Consider the following 25,404-nt stretch of genomic DNA (forward strand, 5'->3'; position numbering starts at 1 on the left):
CTTGTTCATGTATCTTGCCCATTTTTGTGATGGCTTATTAAATAAGAGCTTTTTGCTTATTAGGGAAATTAACCCTTTCTTATGTATTTTTACCCAGAGTCCACCCCAACCCCATTCTTATTTAAGTTTTGTGTAGCCGTCTCCCACCCCACCTCCCCACCCCCACTTTATATTTTTTTAATCTGAGGTCATGCTTAGAGGGGACTTCCTTAAGATTTTAATTGTAAAAATCGCCATTTTAAACATACATGTTTGTATTTCAACTTATGTGTTTGACCAACACTGAGTTCATTTGTGTGTGGGATGAGGTAGAGATAGTTATTTGCAGCTTTTTTAAAATTAAAATTGCTTGTTCATGTATCTTGCCCATTTTTGTGATGGCTTATTAATTCTTAAGAGCTCTTTGCTAATTAGGATAATTAATTCTTTCTTACATATTGTTACCCAGTTTCCACCCCTACCCCCACCCTGATTCATATTTTATGTACAGTCCTCTCCCATCTCCCCACTCCTGCTTTATATTTCTTAACCTTAGGTCATGCTTAGAGAGGTCTTCTATAAACTAAGATTTTAATTGTAAAAATCACTATTTTCAAAGTACATTTGTATATTTAAACATGTGTTTGACCCACTGAGTTCATCTGTGTATGAGATGAGGTAGCGGTAATTAGTTATTTGTAACTTCTTAAAAAGTAAAATTGCTTGTTCATGTACCTTGCCCATTTTTGTGATGGGCTTACTTATTAATGTTTAAGAGCTCTTTGCCTATTAGGGAAATGAATCCTTTCTTTCATATTTTTACCAAGTTCCCACCCCTGCCCCCATTCATATTTGATTTTAATTTTTTTACAGTCTTCCCCCCATTTAAATTTTTTTAATCTTAGGTCATGCTTAGAGAGGCCTTCTATAAACCAAGATTTTAATTGTAAAGATAGCCTTAAAGTAACTTTCTGTATTTAAACATACATGTTTGCTGCACATTGAGTTCATTTATATATGGAATGAGATAGGGATCCAACCTAATTTTTCCCCAAATCACTATACCATTTGTTTGTAACTATTTGATAGCTTTGTACCAGCTTTATTCCTCCCCGACCCCCTACCTCCCACCACCCCCCGCACCATTTTTACTGAGTTATAATTGACAAATTTTAATATAGTGTGTGCTGTGTGATGATTTAATATACATTGTACACTATTTCTTGAGTAAATCCACTTGATTTGAAACTGCATTACTAAATTCCTCCCACCCAATTGAGATGTTGGATGGACAGAGAGCTGAAAAGCAGACACCTATTTTGGGGAGAGTAGGTAAGTAGGCACACCATGAGATAGTATATAAAGGTATAAGTTGGTACAATACTTGGATAGGGCAGCAATGATCAAAGTATAGAATTTTTTGATGGACCTTAGTGGTTTTCTTCTGGGAATGGGTTTGGGAGGACAGGGTGGACATTTGGTATTTTCTGAAAATTGTTTTCAGAAACCCAAGATTAGGTCAACAAAAAGTGTGGCAAGATTTTACACCCACTTACAACCTTGGAACCTTGTCACCTAAACATGGGGGCCTCCCAACTTTTGATGTAGTCCAAACCCTGAACAGTGCGTGTTTGCTCGAAACTGCAAATAATTCACAGGAGTCACATCTTTGCTTACATTTAATTTTTATTGATTTTTTTAATGCTGCACAACACGATATTTATTTCATTTGCTGCATTTATTTCATTTATTTCTGTTTGCTGCTATTAGTTACTTAAAGAGAGAAGGGAACATTTGTGGCCTTTTTTTCTTAACCTTAATCTATAGGCCGCCTTAAGCTTTCTAAATTTAGAATATTTAAGCAAGCTGTAGGGTAAAGGGGGTTTCGCAAAATCACTTGAGGGAAAGGAAAGGTTGCTTTGTTAATCATGCCCTATGGTGGGTGATCAACTGCGTGTACAATTATATCTTACTTTTAATTAACTGTGCTTAAGGCCTTAACTAAATTTTGAGGTTCCCTTCTTAGAGCAGCTCATACTGACGGAGGTGCATGCGCTGGATGATGTCACGGCAGTCGTTGAACACACGGCGGATGTTCTCGGTGTCCACAGCGCAGGTGAAGTGAGGGTAGCAGTAGTGGCGCCCATCTCCACTAGCAGTGCTGATTCTCTGTGGGGACAGAAGGAATGGTGGTTAGTGCCACCTCGCCAGTAACTCACCAGCAGATGTCATCTACCACGTTCTGCCCACCAGTTATTGACATTATGTTGAAACAATCCCCAACTGACGGGCACAAAGTCTAAGAGTCACGCTGGCTATCGGTGAAATAACATGGAGGAACTGGATGGTTTGATCCTCAGATTTAGAATTAAGTAAACAGTCTCTACTCACCAGAAATTCATCTCGAATGAAGTACTTGGCCCGGGTCACGCGTGGGTCCTCTCCGGGCTCGGGAGTCGCTGCAAAGAATATAAATATTTTGTTACTTAAGTAATTAGAATGAGATTCTTTTGCTCCCCCTACAGGCCCCTTATAGTATGGTGGTGGCGGCTGGGGAAGTGGAGTTCCATTCTTACAGATCATTCATTTTTAAAATCAAGAACAGAAATCTTTAACATATGCAAGACCCTATGGGACCAATGGGTACTAATCAACTGCAGAAGGCCATACATACCATCCTCAGGAGTAGTGTAGCGAGCAAATTCTGGAAAGTAGTCCTCAATCTTCGATTTTCCAGCAAGGACTTTCTCAGCCAGCAGATCTTGCTTGTTGAGGAACAGAATCACAGAGATGGTGCGCAGCCATCTAAGAAAGAGGGAAGCGGGTTTATTGCCCAGGAAAAGAGAGTATTCTTTTTGCAAGTGGTTTGAGATGCTTGCACAAGAACTTGTACAAGATTCTCTTCTATTGACCTTGACATCAGTAGGGAGGAGATGGGAGGGGGCCGTCACTGCACAAACCTGTTGTTCCAGATGCTCTTGAAGAGGTTCAGAGCCTCCTGCAGGCGGTTGGTCTGGTTGTCCTCCCGAATGACCATGTTGTAGCTGCTGCTGGCAACCACGAAGATGATGGCAGTCACATCTTCAGCACAAGAAAGCACACATAAGGCATGTCATCAGAGAAAGTGATCCTTAACAATTAGAAAAGCACAATGTCCTTAAAGAGCAGAGAAGAACATGGCTTCCATACCATTGAAGCATTGGATCCATTTGCGGCGTTCATCGCGCTGGCCGCCCACGTCAAACATGCTGCAGGAGAGAAATGATACCTGGTCACTCCAAGGGTCAACAATGGTCCACTGCTCTCCCTACTAGAGGGAACGATAAAAAAAGATATCTTTTTTTTTTTTTAAAGGGAACCATTTACTTACTGGAAGTTGACTTTGTCCACCTGGAACTTGGTCTCAAAGATTCCAGAAGTCAGGACACGGCAGCGAAGCAGATCCTAAAACAGAATCTCAGGTCAAGGGGTCTCAGTGACACCAACTAAAACCCGTTAATAACTGCCAACCTGGAGTTGCCAGTTAGTGGGGACAGAGGGTTCTGAGTCCTCTGCATGTGAGAACGTGTGCGTACCTGGTCGCTGGGCACGTAGTCATCCTGCTTGATGACATCAATCTTGTCCAGGAAGCTGGGAGAAAAAGAGGCACCAGGGTGACCACATGCTCATGCCACTTCGTCCACCCACTATTCCTGCCTCTCTGCAAAGACCAGCTAATGGAAATGATCACCCCACAGTTCCACGGCGTTAAGTCAGTGAGAATTTTGTGTGTGTTCATGAAGCTTATGATTCCAAGCTTATGCTTTAGAGAGGTTAGAGCAAAGATAATATAAGATAAATGTACCTGGCTGAGCAGTAGTAGGTCTAGGAATCAGGAACTCGGAGTCGGCTCTCCTGGCCTTGTTTTAATTTTAAAAGGCTAGTTCTGTGCAAATCAATCAGCTGATTGATTTTGTGCCATTTGATAATGACTGAGTTAAAGTCAAATTGTTTGGCTTTGATTAAAATGGCAAGTAGTCTGAAAATTGTACCCTTCCTGTCATGCAGTGTTTTAAAAAATGAAAAAAAAAAAAAAAATGGCACATTTAAAAGTAGCAAGGATTTTTTCCCCTCCCAAGGGACTAATGAAAATGAGATTGTTTGAGCTACTCAGAAAGGGTATCCCTTCCTTCTACTTGTAAGAAGGGGCTGGGCCCTTACCACACTGAACAGGAAACAGACACAAAGTTCCCTTCCGTTCTACTTGGTCTATGAAATAGCACAGTCCAGATATTAAACTTTAGCGTTTTCAAAAACCCTCACAGCCACCCAGCTTAGGGGTCCTTATTCAGGCTGGGAGCACTGCACAGTGGAGGGGTGGAGGTCTTAGGGGCCATCCTTAATGATGAGAAAGCTTTATCGGGAAAAGCAGTGTTTTCTACCCCCCTCTCCACAGCTATACACTGTCTCCAAAGCAAAAAGTACCTCGCTTGTGTTGCCAGACTAGATAACACTGTTAGGAAAAATAACTTTTAAAACACGAATTACTGTGTTAATGTTAAAACCAGCTTCCCCCCCCCCCCTCCTTGGGGGGAGGGGTCTGGAATTATTTTAAAGTGGGCTAATCAGAGGAAGAAAATCACAAAGAAAGAAAAGTCTATTTAAAGAAATTCTGTACCTTTTTTTCTTCTTTCCTCCTTCCTTTTTACCAGTTTAAAGTTAGTCTGGCTTAGAGGATATACTAACTTGCCCAATCAGTCTTACATTACAGTACCAGTCCAGAAATAGCTCCCCAGCCGCCCTGGCCTCCAGCATGTTGCCATGGCAACAGAACCACAGTTCTAAAAATAGACCATCAGCACCAAATCTTGTGAGAGAGACATCTGGAGTGGGGCCAGCCAAACCCCTGCTCAACAAATAAAAACAGGCACCTTAAGAAATGGGCAAGGTAGCAGTAGATCAACTTTTTAACATAAAGGCAGTGAAACCAGAAACACACTGGTCACTGCAGGGGCAGAGCTGCTTTTTAATCATTGGTCTGGGGAAGACATTTTATAAAATTTGAGCTGTGTTCTCTTTTTCTTAGAGTTTCCTTAAAACTTTCCATAAACTGCAAATTTGCCTTTTTCAGATAAAGTTGCAGGAGTAATTGAATGTTGCTTTAAAAAAAAAAAACAACACAACTTTTAAATGGTGTGAGATTTAAAAAAAAAAAAGCTGGCTAAACTGTTAATTAATGAAGTTGTTACACCCTCCCCCCTCCCAGAGCACTCCAAACCGGGATGGTTAAATCCTTCTAATCTTGTACCTGTACTTCTGACTTGGATCCAAACTACAAAAGGCAAACAATTCCAGGATTTCCATTTGTTTTGCATTACTATAATTAGCACTTCCAGCTTTAAGCTCAAACTTTTGAGAAAATCAGAGACTTTGTTGAAGAGGGGGTGGGGGTGGGGGGGGATGTCACAGAGACTGGCCAAGATGGACTTTTTTTTTTTCTTACTCGTTGAAAAAATATACAGATTTGCTTGTATATGAAATCACAAAATAGCTATAGGTGTGACAACTGAAAATAATCAAATGCACTTCCAATGGGAAAGCAGGGCCAGGGAGAGAGAAATTGATAGGCTTCACAGCCCCTAACATAAGCTCTTGTGATGTGTAGATAACAGGAATCTGGGGCACTTGCTTTGTGTTTGCAGTTGGAGCACTGTCACCTCTTCCTCCCTCCTGTTTATTCAAGTGGTTTTCATAAGTTCCTCAGGCGTGGGGCTCCTAAGTAATGCAATTTTAGCTTTTTGTGAGCCAGCCGGGTACCGTGTTCCTGGTTACTTAATATTTTCAATAGCAAAATTGTGTGTGTTTCAGTTAGTTACATAAGAGAGGCTGAAACATCACAAATATCTCTTGCCCTTCCCCTAGTCATAAAAGACAATCCAACTTGAGAATATATGATAACTGAGACTGCTGAGTACATTTGTGCAACATCAGCAAACAAACGATACCTTTAAAATATCTTTTATGGCTCTGAATATCACATATTTGCTATATTATGTACAGGATAAGGAAGGTCGTAAACTATTTAAAAGGCAACTTTCCAGCTGTGTTTACCCCATCACTGGAAGAGAGCCCATGAAGGGACACAGCAAGGACCCCATGGGGGGAGCATCCTTGAATTAAGCCCGGTGTGAATGAATCAATAAGGATAGAAAATGGAATTCAACACAATACCCAACTCTAGATGAACTAGACATATTGGACTCTGGCAGCTACCACAGTCACTTACCTGATAGTAGAAACAGCAAGCAACGGAATGGCCACGAAGGAGGGGGTAGGCCTATTTTTGCCACACTGTTCCTCTTTGTTATGTTTTTAAATTACAGCAATAAAATATGATAGTTCTACCTTATCCAAAGTGTGAAAGCTGTCCTATCTCCCCACATGCTTTGAGGTCAATTAAATTAATTACTTCAAGGTAATTAATTATGAACATCACTTTACTGTAGGTAATTATCATTTTGCTCTACCAGGCATTACCTGTTTGTTTAAAAATAATGTCACTGCACTAAAAAGTGCAATTAAGGGCTTTATAAAACCAGTGAATTGGACTAGAACTTTCAAACTGCAGGTGGGAATAACTGGCTGGCTTCTCTGAAAAGTAACTTGAACAGTGCGAGTTGTGGTTTTTAGGATGTTCTCCATGCGTTTGTGTGTGTGTGTGTGTGTGTGTGTGTGTGTGTGTGTGTGCGCGCGCGTGCATGTGTGCGCGCACTGATGCGGAGACAGTATACTTACTACTGGGCGCAGTCAATCAGCTGGTACTCGTTGGAGCGCTCATAGCAGGCACGCACCCCTTCATCCTCCCAGAGAGCCTTGGCATGCTCGTAGAATTCCTGGAAGTGAACAGAGAGGGAATGTTCAGACACGGGGGCTGCTCCCAGTAAGTGAGACCAGACTTCACCCTGCCACCAACCCTGGGTGCGATTATTCCGTTTCGAGGCAAACTAAGGAGTGAGTGTTCCCATAAAGAACTTCGACGTGCTACACGTATTTGGAAATTGAGACCAGCTGATCTCTTATTGTGGATTACTGGTCTTGGGTAGTTTTCACCCTATACTTTTTGGGAGTGGGATGAAGGGCCAAACTAAACTAGTGAATAAGTTTCTTTCTTCACACAATTGCTTACCTAGAAGGAATATAAGCTACTTAGGACTTTGCCAATAAATGATTTGATGTCATGGAGATGAGACATCTCATTTATGAAGATGTGGTGAGACCGCAGTTTTCCTTCCAGGGAAGTGTGAATTTTAGCAAGAAATATTATGATTGGGAGTCATTGGCAAATCTGACCTTGTCAGTCAATGCCTATCAATCAAAGGAGCAAATGACCTCTGCCTGGTTTTAAACTGCAATAGGTCACAGTTCATATGTCATCTGATGAAAAAAAAATTAAAAATATTTAATTATATGGGGGCAATCTTCCCTTATAAGGGAAGAAAAGGTTTTTCTGCAATGTGAATGCAGCAAGAAAAGGGTCAAAAGCTCAACGGGAGGACTCGTAAGAGTCACCATCCTGGTGCATTTTAAATGGGCTGCCTTTTTTCTCCTATTAGAGCTATAGAATCACAGAAGAGTCTGTGTTGGGCATTATGTATGCTGTGTTTACTGCTTGACTCTTCTTCTATTTTTTCTTATTTAAGAGAATTCACCTAGCCATACTTATTAATACTGCTTCCTGGATAGGAGACGTTTGCAGCCAAACCCATTTAAAATATACAAATACAAATTCCCACGAAATCCTGACAAAAGGCAACAATAAGTCATTGTTTTTGCCGTAGACAAGTCTTTTCCTTCTGGACCTTATAAACTGGCCCATCTTTCCATCTTGTTTCCTGTTCCTCTCTTATAAACTATTCTTCCCCCACTAAGGGTCAAAACATATATGCTTAGGGCATGGGCGGTTCTGTTCCCTAAAAATAGTTCTTTATGGAGCTGACAAATCTGTGCAAAAAGTGTCCTGCACGCCAGCCAGGGAACAGAGAAGACAATCCCTGTGTTATGACATTTAGGTGAGGGCCTTTTGTAATTTTTTTTATTAATAATAATGAGAAAAGACTTCATTTGCCCCAAGGCAAGGACTATTTTAGAAAAAAATTTAATAACAGCTAAATGGCAAATTGTCTAAAATGAGAATATCTCCCATTTATAAAATTCAGAGCTGGCACTTCATTTCTTGATATCAGAATAGGTTCAGTCAGCTAGATGATTAGCATTTCTGTGCCATACTCAGCATATAGTACTTCGTCACAAGACGTGTATAAGGGAATAATTAAGGCTGCCACAGCTCATGACTTTTTCTTCTGTGAAAATTTACTGTCCAATGCAGTGGGAACAGTAGTACTGAACTGGGATGTTTACTTGTGGAGAGGAGTGGGTCAAGACTGACAAGGGGTGACAGAACTTTGCTCAATCGTGTTGAAAAAAGCCCTAAAGATTATTACTAGTTGTTGCTGTCATTTAAAGATTCTTAATGGGTTAACTGTTTTCTAACAGTGTCAAAGAACTGGGTTTTGCTGGCAGTGTGCAAACTGGGTTTTGTGGAAGAGTAGTGGGGGAGTCCCTGGTGGTGTGGGGAGGGGGTGCAGGCTTGGCTTACGGGAGGGAAATCAAAGTCCGGCACGTTCATCACGCTCAGAATGTAATCCACTCTGAACTGGTTCTCAGGGTTGGCCAGCTCCACAGGGGGCACCAGGTTGCTCATGGCGGCCACGATGGTCTGAAAATGATGGAGCAAAGGTCAGGGGGAGAGCACTGTCTGAAAGGGAGGCTAAAAGAAATGACAGAAAAGGACTAGGCACGTACTTCAATGGCCTCTTTCAGGTTGTTTTTGATGTCCTGCACTTTGGTGGCCTTCTCACTACAGTGGGATTGAAAAGGAAAAAAAAAATCATATTGCATCACGTTGACTCACAGTGTCGTTTCAATCACGACTTTCCAACTAAAATAGTATTCTGTTCTCGAAAGAGTGGGGGGTTCAGATCTGTGCTGAGGTTGGAGGTTCCTGAATAATGGTGGTTTCAAATGGTAACCACCCATTGTGTCTTGAGGACACACCCAAGTGGGGCAGAACCCCAAGCATCTAGATAAGGATTGTAGCTACTGTACCATAAGTGTGGACTGGTTATTTACCATTCAGAGGGGCTTCTACCCTCTTGTGGCCCCCACTGCATACTAGCACTTCCTAAAAGGTTCCTACTGGCCTTTATTAGCATCCCTATTTGGGGTTCAGTTTCTCAGTTGTGTCTGACTCTTTGCAACCCATGGACTGCAGCAGGCCAGGCATCCCTGTCCTGAAGCTTTTGGTGGGGGTGGGGGTGTTATTATAGGGTTAGGAAGGTGGGGAAAGGCCATGGTGTGCCTTGGGGCTTCGTCAGTCACTGAATTAGCGTAGGGACCAGCAGTGAATGAAATGTAGGTGGTAGTGTTAATTATAGACTTAAGGGCCCTGTTTTTATTTATTGTAAGCATTGTGTGTCCCTCTATGCGGCCAGCAGCAGTGGACAATATTTCTAGTTGATGATGTTAATATACATTGATCCCTTGATGTGAATAGGGTAAAATGGAATTCTGCCACCCCTCCCTGGAAGTCTAAGATCTGGGACTTGTGGGGGTAAGGGGAGGAAGGCAGTGTGGCCTATGCCCCATAGTTAAGTAGATGTTAGTGGCTTCACTTTTTAATTCTGATTTTAACTTGCACACCTGGGAGGGCACGTGTGGTTTGTGTGGAACCAGCTACTTTCAGGATCCCTGGGGCCACAGGTAAAGGCCCTTTGACTCTGGAGAACCCTGATGTTGTGCTTGTCCCCATGTCTTCAGACACTGTCCATCATCAAACACAGCCAAGAAAGGTTCTTTGGGGTTGTGTCTTTAGGGGTTAGGGACGTCTTGCTAAGAGTATAAATCTTGCCACAGTATTGCCCAGAGTGGGTCACCTGTGGGCTAGGGGGTTGGACCACATGCACGACACACCTACTGTGTATCAGGTCCTGGGAGGTGACAGTGGTGTCACAAAGATGTCACAGTGCTGTCCTCAGGGGACGGGACGGGACGGAGGGTCCCAGTGACAGAGGCAGAAGGGGACAGGGCTTATCTTTTTCTTGCTGGGGATTTTTAAAAGAAATCTCTGGAATCCAGTTGTTGATGTATTCACGGGGTTAATTCACCTAGAGTACTGGGATGGAGGTAGAAATTATTAAACACATAGCCCCCCAGGGGTCAAGACACGACAGGACATCAGCGTAGAGAACACGCGGAGAGGGGCTGTTAACAGCAAGAGCAGCCGAGCCGGGAGGTCAGTGTGACGTGGGAAGCAGAGGCGGCTCCTGGGTCGGGGGTGTGGCTACGTGATCGCCTGCAAAGCCCCGCCCCCCGGAGAACCTGGCCTTTCCTTTCAAAATAATCCTTTTGCATATTCGTTTGAGCGGTGGGCTCTCGTTTTCTGAATGATCTCATTTCATCCCTGCCCCAGGGTGCAACTGGCCACTGAGACACTGCCCGTCTCGTATCTGAATGGGGGGAGCTAGTTTAGAGGTACTGCCCTCATCAGGGGCTTTAGAGGGGTATGTTTTGTGGGTGCAGGGCTACAGATGGTACCAGGAACCCCCTCATGGCTCTTTATTAAAAGTGCTGCAAGGCGGGAAAACTCCAGGAGAGCTGTGCTGCCAACCAGGAGTGGGGGATTTGTGCCCCAAACCCATGACTCTTAATGCAACCAGCCTAGATTTAAAGGGATCTCATTCTGACCCCCTCTGTGAGTTTCTGAAATTACTAATAGTGTCCCGACTTGGCGCTACGGCCTAAATCAGGTATTTAGACGTTGGACGTGTGTTTGTCCCCAACCTGCATACAGGAATTCAAAGTTAAAACCCCACAGGACAGTCCCATTCCCATTCATTAGAAAGAAGCTCCATTTCCATAGTAATGAGAGCCTTGGAGGTTTGGTTTTAAGGTCCCACAATAGTTAAAATTATGTATGTCTGGGTATTAATGCCCAAATGAGCCCAAAGCAAGAGAAAAGTTATTTCCAGAAACCTGGTTCTTTCATTCAGTTTGATATTTTGGTCTAAGTAGTAGTATGGTAATTGGAAAACTTCCAGTCTTAAATACAGATATTCTGAGAACGTGTTCAGTATTCATCTACGTATGTGAATAGGTGTGGGAGTATATCAAGTATAAAACAGCTAAAATAGAAATCTGAAATCTAATTCGGGTGTGTAATACTAAAACAAAAATTCCTCCATTGAAGCAATTACTATGTAGATGGAGATATTATACTGGGGGTTGGCAGGTCTATCATAATTTTTACTATCGCTTAGTGAATTTAACATTGATTGTGACATTCTCAGAGAAAGTTCTTCATAGGTCTTTGAAGTACTGAAAGCCAAAATGTATATCAACTACATACAGAATTCTGATGGATGAAAAGTGGGGGCTGGAAGTACTGTTTGGATTTTTTAACACCCCCTCCCCCCAACATGTATAAAGCCTAAGATCAGGGCTGCTTTATATGCTGGGTTCAAATTTTAAGAGATGGTCACCCCCCCACCCCCACCCCGCCAAGTAGGGGAAGGCTATGTTGTATACTGACTCCTATACCTTTTATCTTTATGCTTTTCTTTTTTTGGGGGGTGGGCAGACAGACAAAAGAAGGAAGACAGAAGACAGACGCAAGATACAGGGATTGCTGAGACATGCAGAGAATTTTTATTTATCACATTTGTTAATACTTAAGTTTTACTTGTAGAACAGAGTCACAGATAGAAGAGCAGGCCATTAGTAGTTATTAGTAGGGTTCAGTCAGGGATCTAGCATAGCATCTAGGAAGTACACAGGAGGTGGTTCAATAGGGAGGTGGTTCAATAGGGAGGTGGTTCAATAGAGAGGGGTCATAGCTCTCAAATGCCAACTTTTGGTACAGTAAGCTGTCAATCACTGTTTATGTAGATGCTTTGGGTGGTTGATACACTACATATTTATCAATTAGGGATTACTTTTTTTTGTTGATTTTTTTTTTTTTAATTTTTTTTTTTTTTTTTTAGTTATCTTTAGCAGTTAGGTATTGGGGCCCCATCCCCCCACCCTCCCCACAACAGAATAGTATTCTTATTAGAAGTTCCTAAGACGGGCAATTCCAGCATGCAAAGTGTGATAGGACATAGCCGGGAAGATGAGAAATTGAAGCCATCATCTAGGGGTTATATAGTCTAAAAAAAACAGATGAACAAACATGTGTCAGTTACTTGGTCCCGACCCCCCAGTCTCCTTTGCCCCTCCCCTCCCAAGTCACAAGCTATTTTTGAGGTGCCCTAGGCTAGGTCAGTTGGCTCTGAATGTTCTCAGGACAAAGAGCTGCTCCCTCACTGCATGCTGAATACGCAGAGCAGTGCTTGGAGAAAGTTACCTGGCATGCGTGTATGTGTGAGTGTGATGGGCAGTGCGCGGATGCAGGAAGTGAAGGAAAAAAAAAATAATTTGATAATGAGTGGAAAAAGATGGAGGCCATCATTAATTTCCTGTCCACTCGATAAAATGGCAATTTAAAAAAGACCAGAGACTTTTCGAGATCATTCTCAACAATGACCTCCCTCCTCCTCAAGGTGCCAAGCATTTATCTCCCCCCGCCCAATTAAGGACGGTGCGGCACCATGTATTTTCATAGAGGTAAAAAGATTTTTGTTTTCCCCAAAGAGGTCTGAAATTTTAACATCAGACCAGCCACAGGGTAGATAGAATTTAGTAGTTTTAAAAACAAGTAGCCAGTTTTTAAAATAAGTAGCCAATTCAAATGGAGAGCTGGGGGTGGGGGATAGAAACTATCGATTTTTGAAATCCTAAACTGACCGTCTTAATGCTTAAGTCTATAGCTTTCCCCCAGCTAGATCTAATTATACTTTAAAGATGGCCAAAAAAAAAAAAACCAAAAAAAAACCAAAAAAAAAACACCTGTTTTGCACTTCATTTGCTCTGAAATGACAAGAAATTGTGTTGTTTGCAAATGTATATCCCAAGATGGCTGATGGCCCTTAAATGATTTTGGTTTTCTTCCCGGGTCTCTGTGTCCTGTTTCCCCGTATGATCTTTGTGTATCAGGTGTGTGTGTGTGAAAGTTTTTCTGTTTTTCAATGTGCCTACCCATCGCTGTTGCTCCTTGCAGCCTGCGGGTCCTCTTCGCCGCCCCTTTTAAAGAGAGATTGAAAGCTCACCTAATCTGCAAGGCACCGCAATTTCACAAAAACCCCACACAGCCTCCCTACATTCCTAAACAAACGGCCGCCATCCTCCCGTTAATTCTTAGGTCGCCTTCATGGCTAAATTGGCACGTCTACTGAGACTGCAGGCCATGGAGGGAAGAATTCCACACCTTCACTGCAGCATTAGCAGAACCCTCTGGAGACTTCCGTCAGGTACAGGAGGGACGGATAATTATTTTCCTGTGCTTTCACTAAATGTACATGCATCAGGGAGCTAACGCAGTGATTTATCTCACAGTTCTTTGGAGAATATAGCAGCGCGTAAGGCCCCTGATGGTCCCAAGACCTCATTCGCCGTGTTGTACTGAACACACAAAGGTCCATGATTTTGGGCCCGTGTTTTCCTGGTGCATTATTAATTCCCTCCCTTCTTGGACTTGGGCAGCTACCTATGTTTTTATTTCTATACAATTGTTCCCCACAAATTGTCATCAATTAAAAGTGTGCCTGAACTGTGAGGCACACAGCAAAAAAAAAAAAATTAAAAAGAATAAAACCCACTACCACCAAGCCCCTCCCTCCCCAAACCCAATCTTCGTGATTGGCAGGAACTCCTCCTTAGAGGTGGGAGGGGCAGGATGGCTTAAGCTGTATACCAGGTGTTGTAATTGATTAGCTTATTAGCTCATCCAGTGTTAATGGCACTCCCCTCACCCCGAAATGTAAGGAAGACAGTTAGCTAGCGTTGAGTTAGGAAAATCCGCATTTGACCTCTGTGTTTGTGAAGGTCAGATTAATATGCAGAGGTACTCGGCACAGCAGTCTGCGGACAGTTAAGGCAAATATAATAGCTCAGCCCAGCCCTGACAAAGCGCACGTTTACGGAGCAAGGAGGCAGAGACCCTGAGCCACCACACAGAAACCCCTTGGGTGGACGGATGTCCTCACTTGGCAGGGAATTCCTAGTGGAGAAGGAAACCGCCTTTGTTGCAATACCGCAGCGAGGAAAAAGAAAAAAGGAGGCTCATTTGTATGAGATAAAAATAAGGTTTCTAGGCTCACATAAAGAATTCCCCTGTATGTCACTTTCACAGGCTAAATTTAACATCCTCAGAGATTACCTATGGCTTCCTCTACAAACAGGCAAACTGGGAATGTCTCTTCCTCTTTCGGGAAAAAAAAAAAAAAAACAACTCAGAAAAGAGAAGTGCTGGTTTAAATGCCTCGTCTGCATTACAGACAGGCTCACTTAGGGGGGAGAAACTTTTCTCTAAAAATTAAACAATTTTAGGGCAATCCAGAGAGTAATAAAACTTTAAGTGAATTATTTCAAGGATGTCCTATCTTCTATTGGACCTGAGCTAAGGTAAACAGTGGCTGCTGCATCCTTTTAAAAATGCAGGCCACATCCAGTTTTAATCAAAATATTTATCTAGAGGGTACATGGTCAAATTATTTTTGCTTAACAAGCCTCCTGAAGCAGCGCTCCCCGGAAAGTTGCTGGAGGGAAAATTATGCAAGGTTTTTCTTTAAATTACAAAATCACAGCAAAAAGCCTATTTCAGGCTTTTTGTTTTAATTGACAGGCAGCAGTCTCTGGTGGCAGGGCTTTACCGAAAGGTGTGTCAAATTAAGAATTTCAGAATTGGTTTGTGACATATGAACGTGACTTAATCAACATGTACTTGAATACCGGTAACTCATTGGGAGAGCCATTCATAAAACTGGTAAAAGGAGCTCATCCCTCTAAATTTTAAACTTAAAAAAGCATCCTAAACTAAATGTCCATTTGTATGGATGATGTCATCCTTTTCTCTACCTTACCCCTCGGTGATTATTTGGTCTGAGAAATTCTAGAATTTTCCATAAAGAGCTGCCTCCCGCAGTTCTTTTACTTCTAATAGGTGATAAAATTCATCCCTGTTTTCCCCTGTGTAAGTGTATAGTAGGAGACAGTAACTGGTCTTTATTAGTTTGCTGGAGGGAGGGGTTGGTGCATAACTGAATTAAAACTATGCCCCTCTGACTCAACCTCCCCTTTGGAAACTTAAGGGGAATGCAATTTTAAATTGAGCCCAGGTTTAAGAAAAGGAATAGGACTGCTAACCAACTAGTTAACTGCAAACCAGTGCCTGCAAGTGACTGTAAGGTTAACTACCCTTACCAGCCCTCGTGAAAGTACAGGTGGGTCTGGGGAGACCTATGCCCCTTATTTGCATTCTTCTCTATAGTTTACATCTTCATATATGCACTCTCTCTTTTCACCTTTATTCTCACTGCGGTATTGTCACATTGTCCTAAAGCAAGATGCCTTGAAGGACTTTTCAAAGGCAAAAGTGCCCCTAGGTCTGGCCGGAAGTACCTAACTCCCAGCCTTTCCATTATTTAAATATCTTTTTGTTTTATTTAGGCAAGATCATCGATTTTTAAAAAGGGAAATGATGATTTGCCCGTGATAATTCCAAAGGGGGGGCGGGGGAATGAAGAATTACTAACAAGGGCTGACTCTTCCCACTTTGTTTTATGTGAGAATATTATTGAAACAATGTTTCCCTAATAGTTTAAAACATCCTGCACTGGTGCATTGCGCTGCAATGTGCTGGGGGTGGGGACCAGCTCTGCAGTGGTCAGCGTGGCCAGGCAAACGGATGGCCAGGGCTGCTGTCAGCCACGTTGGAGACCCACTGCACCAAAACCTACCGCAGACCTGTCATGGGGCCAACACAGGGGCTTTATTACTATTACTGCTTGTTGCTGCACCAGAGAGTAAAAATGGAGGAAAAGAGCCCCGAAAGAGCTCTTTCCTGATATGTGGGCTGAAAAAATTAAGCGGACATTGGCTGCCCAGTCCCTAAAAGCTACCTAAACTTCCTAAAGGTTAGTCTAAAATGTGGTACTCTGACCTTGCCCTTGGTACAGATTTGACACTTACTCTCCATTAAACCCATTAACATGCAGGATCCTCATTTGCTTCACAATGGTGCTTTTACCAGATTCTCCAGCACCTAGAAAATGAAAGTAAGTCTCAGGTTAAGAAAGAGGCATTTTACACACTTTGGGCAAGGAGGAGAGAGAGGGAGAGAGAGGGAGAGAGAGAGAGGGAGAGAGGAGACACTACTGCTGTTTTCTTCATAGAAGCAACACGCAAAACAAGCAAAATAAGAGACGTGCAAATTTCCTTGACATTTCGACGCAGAAAAAATGAAATAAACATCCAACTTTGTGTGTACCTGCAGTATTTCACCATCGGAACAACAAACAAGAATTAAAGGTTTTGGTTTGTTTAGGTGTTTTCTTTGTTTTAGTTGTTTTAAAATTTGTGGGGTGGGCACAGAATGATGCAATTTTGTCATGGTGGGGGGAGGTAAGAAAATTACAGTTATAACTATGAAACTGGATCTTTGAACTACGAGCGTTCACTGGTAAAACGTACACCTTAATGTATATGGGCACATAATTCATTGTTTGTCAGCTGTTTCATGGTTAAAATACCCCAGGGTTCACAGACAATGCCCAGACCCCTATGGTGCCCCCAGATCTAAACTGACGCAGCAGCTCGCCAACATTTTCTCAAAGTAGCTGTTTTGTCTGCAGGGTTCTTGTCCCCTGGGCTACTTAAAAACCACCCCCTTAGCCCCACAATATTCCATTTGATCCACTTCTCCACACCCCTCCCCCCTTTCACTGCAAACTTTATTTTTCTAAAGCTAAACCCTCTCTGGATATAACAACCATTTGGGGGTGGGGGGGGAGATGAAAGACCATCGATTTGCTGTCTTCTTGAAAAATATTTAAATATAGTGCTTGAGAACAACCCTATTAATAACATGTTAAAAAGGACAAGACTTTAATCATAAGGGAAAATATTCCTGAAAACGACTGAATTTTCAATGATTCCAAGCCCTTCACGACTAACAGAGCTAGAAAAAGGGCGTATGCCCCCATTTGAAATCACCTTAAATTTGTAAAAACATGTATTTTATGGAAAAAACATAGTTCCACCAAGCTAGGAGGAGGATTGCTAGTTTCTCGGCCTCTGTAAATGGATACTCTCTCCAACAAATAATCCTGAGTGGGCAATTTTTGCCCCTCTCCCACACAAACCTATTTGGTTTTTTAGCCCCTCTTCACTTTTTATTGTTTTACTGCCCAGAGAGCAAAGCATTCCTCCTTCTCTTGCCTTTTCACAAGGCTGTAATCAATATCTATAAAAAGTTAAAATTAGTTTCCACAGAAACATTGATTTCAAAGCAAACATTCTATCTTAATGAGCCTAACTCTCACAAATTAAAATATTAACGGTACTATTGAAGAGAATACATAATATTAATCAGAATCTCCAATATTCTTGTTTCGTGTTAAAATTCGTAGCACCTCTTTTACATGCACAGAGGTCCGTGCCTCAGTTTCCACATTTAGGAAATCAGAGAAACTGAAAAACTACTGCAAGGTCTTCTGTGGCCCTGTAATTGAAATTTTATTTCATAAATTAAAAAAAGAGGATCCTGGGCATCATTATGTTTCCTCCTTTTTTGGGTAGGGGGCATCACTTGGTGAGAATCACCATTTAAAGATGTAAAATGCGTGGCACTGACCCGGGCTGCAAAGCCCCATGCCAGAGGTTTTTTTATGATAATAGGATTAGGACACCTGGGGCAGGTTAGCCTAGTGATGCCCGGTGCATTCAGAGTTAACAGTCTCAAATTAAGGGGAGACTATGATCACTGTGCAAAGGTGTTAGAAATTTAAGGTACCATTCGCATCACTTATTTAAAATAAGTATTCAGATAGCAAGAGTGTTCCTAGATAAGATTCTAGACTTTTCTAGGCTTATACTTTGAAATCAAGTTATATGCAATTAATATTCACACACCATAATTCCACCTTTAGAAGTTTTGACAACAGCTCAACATAGGTACCATTTAATTACTGTAATTGCAAATGCATAAACACCAAAGAGACTTATTTTCACTTAATAATTTTCTGCTTTACATAAATCTGGACCCAGGAGAACAAAGACATGACCCGTCCCCCAAAAGCAAAGGAGACGCCACCACAAAGGAAAAACAGCCCTTTACATTTTATTCTTTATAATCAAGCTCTTTTGTTGATATGTGACCCTGAACTAGGTCTTAACCTAGCAAATTCACTCAGATAGCCAAATTACTAAGGAAGTGGAAAACTTCCATGCTAATTAATGCTTGTGTAATTCTTCTGGTCATTTCAACAATTTCTTTTATGCTTCTTTTATTTTTCCAAATCAGCACCTTTAAGAAAAATGGGGGAAAGGCCATCTCCTTAGAGTTAACAGCCCCCCCCCCCATGCCTTTATTTATTTTTTTGCCAAAGATGAAAAACCGCAATCAAAAGAGAAAACCCCAAACCGAACAACCAAATGTCACTTGACAAACTACTAATTAATGTATTCTCCTCTCCTTCCACCTGGAAAAAAAGTCTTCTCCTTCAAGTGCGCTGGATTCCCTCCCCGCCCCCCCACCTTGAAAAGGACAAAAAAAAAAAAAACCACGCCATTTCCAGACCAAGAAGCCATTTACAGACAAATGTCATTTTCCAGTTTTGATTTGTGCATGTCTTTTTTTTTTTTTCTCCTTTTTTCACAAAGCGCTCTCAATGTGGCCGACTAACAGGAAAATGTGTGTGTGCTAATGGTTTATGGGGGGGGGGGGGGCGCTGCTGTTGGGGGGGGGGGTGGGCGGCAGCTGCTACAATTAATTCTCTTCTCTGCTTTTCAAAAAGCCTGCATATCTGGAAGGGGAAAAAAAGGTCATACTGTAAAATGACGTGTCATTTGGCTTCACTGGGCACTTCAGCGTACTAACTCCATTTTTTTTTTTTCGGCCTTATTTTATTCGATTCTCCTTCGCTTCCTTCCACGGCCCGACCCGGCCCGGGACACGTCTGCTCCGCGCACACAGGGTGTCCTGCCCCAAACGCACCAAGTCGCGCCCAGCGGCCGCCGCGCAGCCTCCTCCCGCCCCCCGCCCCCCCCTCGGCTCCGGCGCCACGACTCGCCCGCGCCCCCTCCCCCTCGCTGCACCACCTTTACCACCCGGAGCCCTTCCGAGGGGCTGATGTCACCCGCCCCCCCCAACTCTCTACGGCCACTTCCCCCGCCGAACCTCCCCTCGACGAGGCCCCTCCGCCACCGCGGCGTGCCCCCCACCCGGCTGGCTGGCTTTCTCCCTGTCCCTCTCCCGACAAATCACACACCCCACGGAGGCGGGTCCCCCTCCCGTGGCCCGCCACCCCATTTCCTGTCCCCGAAACCCTCTTTTTGTCGCAGTCTCCCGAGCCCTGTGGGACTCCCCCTCCCCCTCCCCAACACGCACCCGAAGCCCCGGCGCCGTGTAGGCCTCGCGGAGACAGAGAGAGAGAGAGAGAGAGAGAGAGAGAGGAGGGCGCGGGGAAGACGGGAGAGAGACCGGGAGCGGGCGGCGAGGGCAGGGAGCCCCGCGCCCGCGTCGCCACGGCCCCCCGCCCTATTTCAGGCCCCCGCCCGGCCGAATGGCGCCCCGGGGTCCCCCTTCCGGCCTCGCCCCCCAGAGGCTGAGCCCGCGGGCGGGCGGCGGGCTCGGGAGCGCGCGCCCGGGGCGAGGGGCGGGCTCGGCGCGCGCGGCCTGCGGGGCGCCCTGAGGGGCCCCCCCGGGCCGGGCCGGCGCCCCCCGCCCCGCCCTTACCCAGCAGCAGCAGACGGTGCGTGGCCCGGTAGACCTGCTTGTCCTTCTGCAGCTGCTTCTCGATCTTCTTGTTGGCCTCGCGCTGCGCCTTCTCCTCGTTGCGCTGGTCCTCGGTCTTGCTGTTTCCGAGACAGCCCATGGCGGCGGCGGCGGCGGCGGCGGCGGGGCCGGGCGCGGGCGGCCTCACGCGGGCCGAGAGGGCCGGGGCAGCACCGGGCGGGCGGGCCGGGCGCGGACTCGGCTCCTCGGGGAGGAGCGCGCGGGGAGGGCGGTGTCGCTGTGTTCGAGCAGAGCGCGCGGCTCCCAACCCCTCGAGCTTGAGCCCAGGGGTCTGATGGCCGCCGCGGAGCGAGGCGGACCTGAGACGGAGCTGCGGGCGCTGCTGCCGCCGCTGCCGCCGCCGCCGCTCTTATTGCCTCGGCCGGAGCCCCGCCGCCGCCCCGACCCAGAGCTCCGCGGCGGGCGGGGGGAGGCGGGGGGAGGCGGAGGCGGCGGCGGCGAGGGGGGTGGAAGGAGGAGGAGGAGGGATGAGGAGCGGCCGCGGCGGCGGGGAGGGCGGGAGCTGGCGGAGGGAGGCGCCCCCCCCGGGTACCCGGGGAGGGGGGTCCCTCCGCCCGCGTCCGGCCCGGGACGGGACAGGCCCGGGAGACGCCCCCTCGCCCCCCCTGGCTTGGGCCCCAAGCGGGCCCGGCCTCCGGGGGGAGAGGGGGCGTCTCCGAGCCGGTGACGACCCCTCGCACGACGCCAACGCTCCACCCCCCGGGCCGCGTCGCCCTGCGGCCCCCGAGGCCGAGCGCCCCCCTCCCCTCCCGCGGGCGCCGCCGAGGGGCCGGGGTGGGCGGAAGGGGAGGGAGTGCGAGCCAGAGCCCGGACTTAGGAAAATTTTCGAAAAGAAGTGAGAGACATAGAGAGAGCTAGAGAGCAGGGAAGTGTGGAAAAAGCGAGGCGAGCACGAACCAAAGGACAGAGCAACCGAAAAAGAAAATGTGTCCAAACACACATACACAAATACTCAATAAAACTCCACACTACACAGCGATGGTGGTGTCTGGGGGCGGGGGCGGGGGGTCTGACTTAGATGAGCCGCTCCTCGCGCCCCCGGCGACGGGCGCCAGGGCCGGACCCGAAGGCACTCGAGGCCCCAGAGTGCCCTCGGCCTCTGCGCTTGGCCGGGCCGCCCACGAAGGAGAAGAAGGCGCAGCCCAGGAACATTCGGAAGCAGCAGGTCGCCCCGAAAAAGAAGCCGCAGCCGCGGCCCTCGTCCGGGTTCGGGTGCATTAGAAAGTCCAGCACCCACGCGGGGTTGCGCGCAGAGAAGACCAGGAAGGTCAGCAGTGGCAGGTGGGCGCTCAGCGCGCTCATCTCCAGCCGCCCAGACCCCCACATGGCGCTCCTGAATCCTCGCAGGGCGTCGAACAAGTCGTCGTAGTCGTCGTCGACCTCGTCGTCGTCGTAGTCGTCGTCCTCGTCACTTGAGTCCGTGTCCCACTCAATCCAGATCCTACTCGTGGCCCCGGCGCCGGCGCCCACGCCGACCCCGGCGGCGCCCTCCGCGGCGCCCTCGACGGCGGCGGCGGCGCCGGCCGCGGCGGCGGCCTCCGGGCCTCGGGCCGCCTCCTGGGCTTCTAGCCCCTTCTTCTTCATCTTCTTCTGCATCTTCTCCAACTTCTTCCTCTCCTTCTCCTTCTTCTTCTCCTCTTTTTTTCTCTGCTCCAGCAGCTTCTTCTCCATCTTCCGCCGCTCTTTTTCGGTCAGCAACTTCTCGCCGGGCGCCTCTTGCTCCGACTTCTTCGGGGGCTTCTCGGCGACCCCTTTCTTCCGCGACGCGCGCTGCTCGGCCAGCGCTGCAGCCACCGCCGCAGCTTCGGCAGCCACCTCGGCCGCAGCCAACGCTGTCTTCCTCTCGCTCTCCAGCGCTCGAGCTTTGAGTTTCATGGCCATCTTCAGCATGATGGCTTGGCCACCTCGGGGTGCCTGGCTCTCGCCTGGCCCGGGCGCCCTGTTTGCCCCCGGCCTCGGGCTGGCCGGACCCCGTGCGCCCCGTGTCGGGGGAGTCTGTTGCGATCCCCGCGGCTCTGTCCCGGGGGGCCGCGGAGCGCGGCTGCCGGGCTTCGTCCGGGCTGCTGGGCTGGCTGCCTAAGAGTTAGCGCCAAAACGGATGAGCAAACGAAAAGGGGGCGAGAACAAACCAAAAAGCACCCAACAATACGAGAAATCAAAAAGCACCAAGAAATGTCAAACAACTCAAAAAAGAAAAAGTGCAGAAGGCGCGATGGCACGAGTTTGCTGTTACCCTCAGACGCTCCTTGGTTAGGCTCTTGGGCACGCCAATGGAGAAAAGAGAAGAGAAGAAAGAGAATTGGGGGGTGCCCCGCAGGCTCGGGCAGGGCGGTAGCGCCGGGGCGCCCCTGCCCTGTCCCGGCCCCCGTGGCTGTTGCCCCGCGCCGGGCGACTCGCACTTCCGCGGGAGGCCACGGTGCCCCCGGACTTACATGTGAGTGAGGTGCACTCACACGCAAGGCAGTGCCTGCCTGCCTGCCTGCCGGCCGCCCGCCGCCGCCCCGCGCCGGGAGGCTTCGCTCCAGCCGCGGCGCCGCCGCCGGGAGCCGGAGAGCCAGCGAGCGAGCAGCGCGCTGGGCCGGCCACCTGACGCAGCCCGCTCCGCGGTGCCGACGCGACTGAGCGTGCCGCCGGAGAGCAGCGCTCCTAAGCGGCCCGATGACGCCCCAGCCTCTCTTCAGAGGACGGACCCACCGTGGTGGCCCCTATAAACCGAAGGGGAAGCCGAAAAATCGGCCCGCCGAGGACGTGCCCAAACGGGCTGCCACGCACCCCGAGGGTGCGGGCGGGTGCGGGGGGCTACGCGGGTGTGTGCACGGGGCGTGAGGGATGCGGCGCTGGGGGGCTCGGGGGCGCCCAAGTCGGTGGGCGCCGGACCCCGCCTCCCAGACCTGCCTCCCAATTTTCGGTGAGTGGTGTAGCCCTGAGCGGCGTGCAAAGTGTGCGACGGCGGCGCTCGCCCGGCCACGCGCCTCCTTACCTCCCGCTTCCCGGTTAGCGTGCGCGGGGCCGGCCACCCAGCCCTCCCTCCCAGCGGCGCGCGCCCGCGGAGGTAGGTGTCGGCACTAATTAATCGCGGCACTCGATAGGTGATGTGCGGTGTGATATGAGTGCGGGACGGGCATCATCGCCAGGGGAAGCCGGCGACGCAAGAGCCAAGCGCTGGTGGCCAGGTCGCGGGGTCGGCGCCCTTGGAGTCCTCCCGAGTTGGCGAGGTGGTGGGCCAGGGTGTCCCAGTTATCCGTGGCTGGGCCTGCGGGCTGTGGTGGCTGGGGGTGTTCTGGAACAGATGGAAAAGTAGTTTATTGATCATGAATTTGTTTGAGAATTGTTTAAAAACTTTCAAGTGTTTCCCCCACCCCACCACAGCACTGTCCCATTTAAGGATACGGCAGACCGAGCGCAGTGGGTTAAGGGCAGTGACACCGAGTCAGTCCTCAACGGCTCGGAGGCGGCTCGCTTTTCCTGGGACCTTGGTTGAGTCGTTTGAAGTCAAGCGGGTGTCTGCTTAGGTACAATTCATTCATTCATTCAATAAAAGTTTGGTCCCAACAGCCCACCTGGTGCCCAGGTGAGTCAAGAGTAGCCAGGACGTCAGTCTAAGACCTTGGCAACTGCCTTTGGTGGTTGACAGGCCACCTGCCAGTCAACCCAAATTCACAAGTATTCACGACTACTACTCTCTCTGTTCTTTAAGTTTCTTTCACTTTGAAACAGTCATTAAAACTTTGGATAAAAGTTGGAGTGATAAAAAGAAAACAGCCTATTTGTAAATGGAAACACAGCTAACATACCTAGGGGGTGGGGTGATTGATTGGCTGGGTCAGAGGCCTTGAGTAAATTGTCCCTATAGTTTTTCTTTGAAAATAGAAAGGCACTGTTAATCATTCAACGGGACTGTTGAAATTCCCCCCTTCCCCCAGAGTTTGCTCAACTCAAAATAAGAAAAGGTGTGACAGATGAAGGTGTCACCTATTATTTGTTGTTGACCCCATCAGGTACACCTCTGCACCCCCCTTCCCCATTTCTACAAGGCCTCACTTCATGAGAGATGGTGAGGGCAATTCAAAGTCAGCAGAGAACACTCGGAATTAAGAACAGGAAGCGAAATCTTCACGCCAGACTCTCATGGTCTATATCTGCTACCTCTCCTGACAGCGGGGTCCAGACATTCTCGGACTCTGCAGAAAAGTTGCTGTGTTTGCCCTTCCACCCCCATTCCCAAATCAGCCAGGTTCTGATCACGCTCTGGATATGTCCTCTCTTTCCACACAAAAATACACCTTCTGTCGACAGAAACCTCAAAGGAACTGCCATCCACCAAAACAAAACCGGATAAAAATATTCACCCTATAGACCGGAGTGTTCTCATAAATAAATTCCACAGTAAGGCTGTCTGAAACTATGACTTAATCATTCGCCAGCTAGATTAGAAACTACCTAAAGATTGAGTTTTGTATCTTTACCTATTAAATAAAAACCTCTTGCTTGAATTTGATTAATTGATCTACTGTCGTTTTTAAAAACTGGTGAAGGCTTATGAGGAGGAGGAACAGGCCAGATTTTTGTTAAGCTCCATTTGTTCCAAAACATCTTCCTTCCTGCTTCTAATGTGGCGAAGAGCAAATACATTGTATTTAAGAGGAACAAGGTAAATAGTAACCAATACAACCTTGATACTTATGCCAGTAGCTACACATTACTACAAAGAATATAATGAAGAGTCTCCTTATTTGGAAATCCCTGAGTTGGGTTACCATCTCCCCCTTTTAGATAAATATGAAGCCTGAACTTTGAAAGGAGTGAAGCTGTCCCATGTCATATGCTGACACATATTCCAGGCAAGTACAATCAGGACTATTGTCCTAGAATGTATAAAGCAAGGTCAGGCTTCAGCCATTTCAACTTCTAACCTGGCAGGTCATTCTTGGAAAAAATTTTTTTTTCTTGAAGTGTAGGTTTCACCTATATTTTATTATGACCAACCACTGATGAACAAATAAAGCATTTACTTTGTAAATATATGACAGCAGGTGGAATCAGTGGTTTACAGGTAAGCAAAGGCCACTAAGAGCTCTGAAACACAAGCTCGTTTGTGGTCTGTTCGGCTTTCTGTTTTCACTCGACACAAAGTGAAAGATGAGATTTTACTTAATTGGCGTGGTGAGCTGACACTGTCTACAGTTTTCAGTCTGGCAGTTGACCTACCCAGGGCCTTAAAAGTTTTAATTTAAAAAAAAATTTTAAAAAGGGCTTTCAGGTTCAGAGGCCACCATGCGTGACCTTTTCATATGAATTAGTGATTTATTTTAATAGGTTGTTACTGTTTTAAGGGCCTGGTTTATGCTCTGAGAGTGAGCAATCCATTAGCATAATTCTTGGAACAGCCCAGACTGGTGAGTTTTCCAGTGGAAGGGGCCTCTTGTTTGGCTCAGGGA

At 46.9% G+C, this 25,404-nt stretch overlaps 1 protein-coding gene across 6 annotated transcripts in view; it reads right to left on the minus strand.

The window, feature by feature from the left end:
* Positions 1-1,647: 1,647 nt before the first annotated feature.
* Positions 1,648-25,404, minus strand: part of GNAS (GNAS complex locus) — a 53,635-nt gene continuing 29,878 nt past the window's right edge. For 2 of the 6 annotated variants that reach the window (XM_061126919.1, XM_061126918.1), the window contains 12 exons: positions 16,141-16,213; positions 13,150-13,194; positions 8,821-8,875; positions 8,615-8,734; positions 6,754-6,851; positions 3,555-3,609; positions 3,350-3,423; positions 3,169-3,227; positions 2,940-3,060; positions 2,654-2,784; positions 2,371-2,438; positions 1,648-2,148 (listed from right to left, as the gene is read on the minus strand). In XM_061126919.1, the coding sequence (XP_060982902.1) occupies positions 2,002-2,148; positions 2,371-2,438; positions 2,654-2,784; positions 2,940-3,060; positions 3,169-3,227; positions 3,350-3,423; positions 3,555-3,609; positions 6,754-6,851; positions 8,615-8,734; positions 8,821-8,875; positions 13,150-13,194; positions 16,141-16,213 (1,046 nt within the window). In that variant the 3' untranslated portion in view covers positions 1,648-2,001. Of the gene's footprint in view, positions 2,149-2,370; positions 2,439-2,653; positions 2,785-2,939; positions 3,061-3,168; positions 3,228-3,349; positions 3,424-3,554; positions 3,610-6,753; positions 6,852-8,614; positions 8,735-8,820; positions 8,879-13,149; positions 13,195-16,140; positions 16,214-19,906; positions 20,091-25,404 lie in introns of those variants that run through there. The other 4 variants (XM_061126920.1, XM_061126921.1, XM_061126924.1 and 1 more) reach the window with 4 other exon arrangements.

This window comes from Dama dama, chromosome 23 (genome assembly GCF_033118175.1).
Source record: "Dama dama isolate Ldn47 chromosome 23, ASM3311817v1, whole genome shotgun sequence".
Classification (NCBI taxonomy): domain Eukaryota; kingdom Metazoa; phylum Chordata; class Mammalia; order Artiodactyla; family Cervidae; genus Dama; species Dama dama.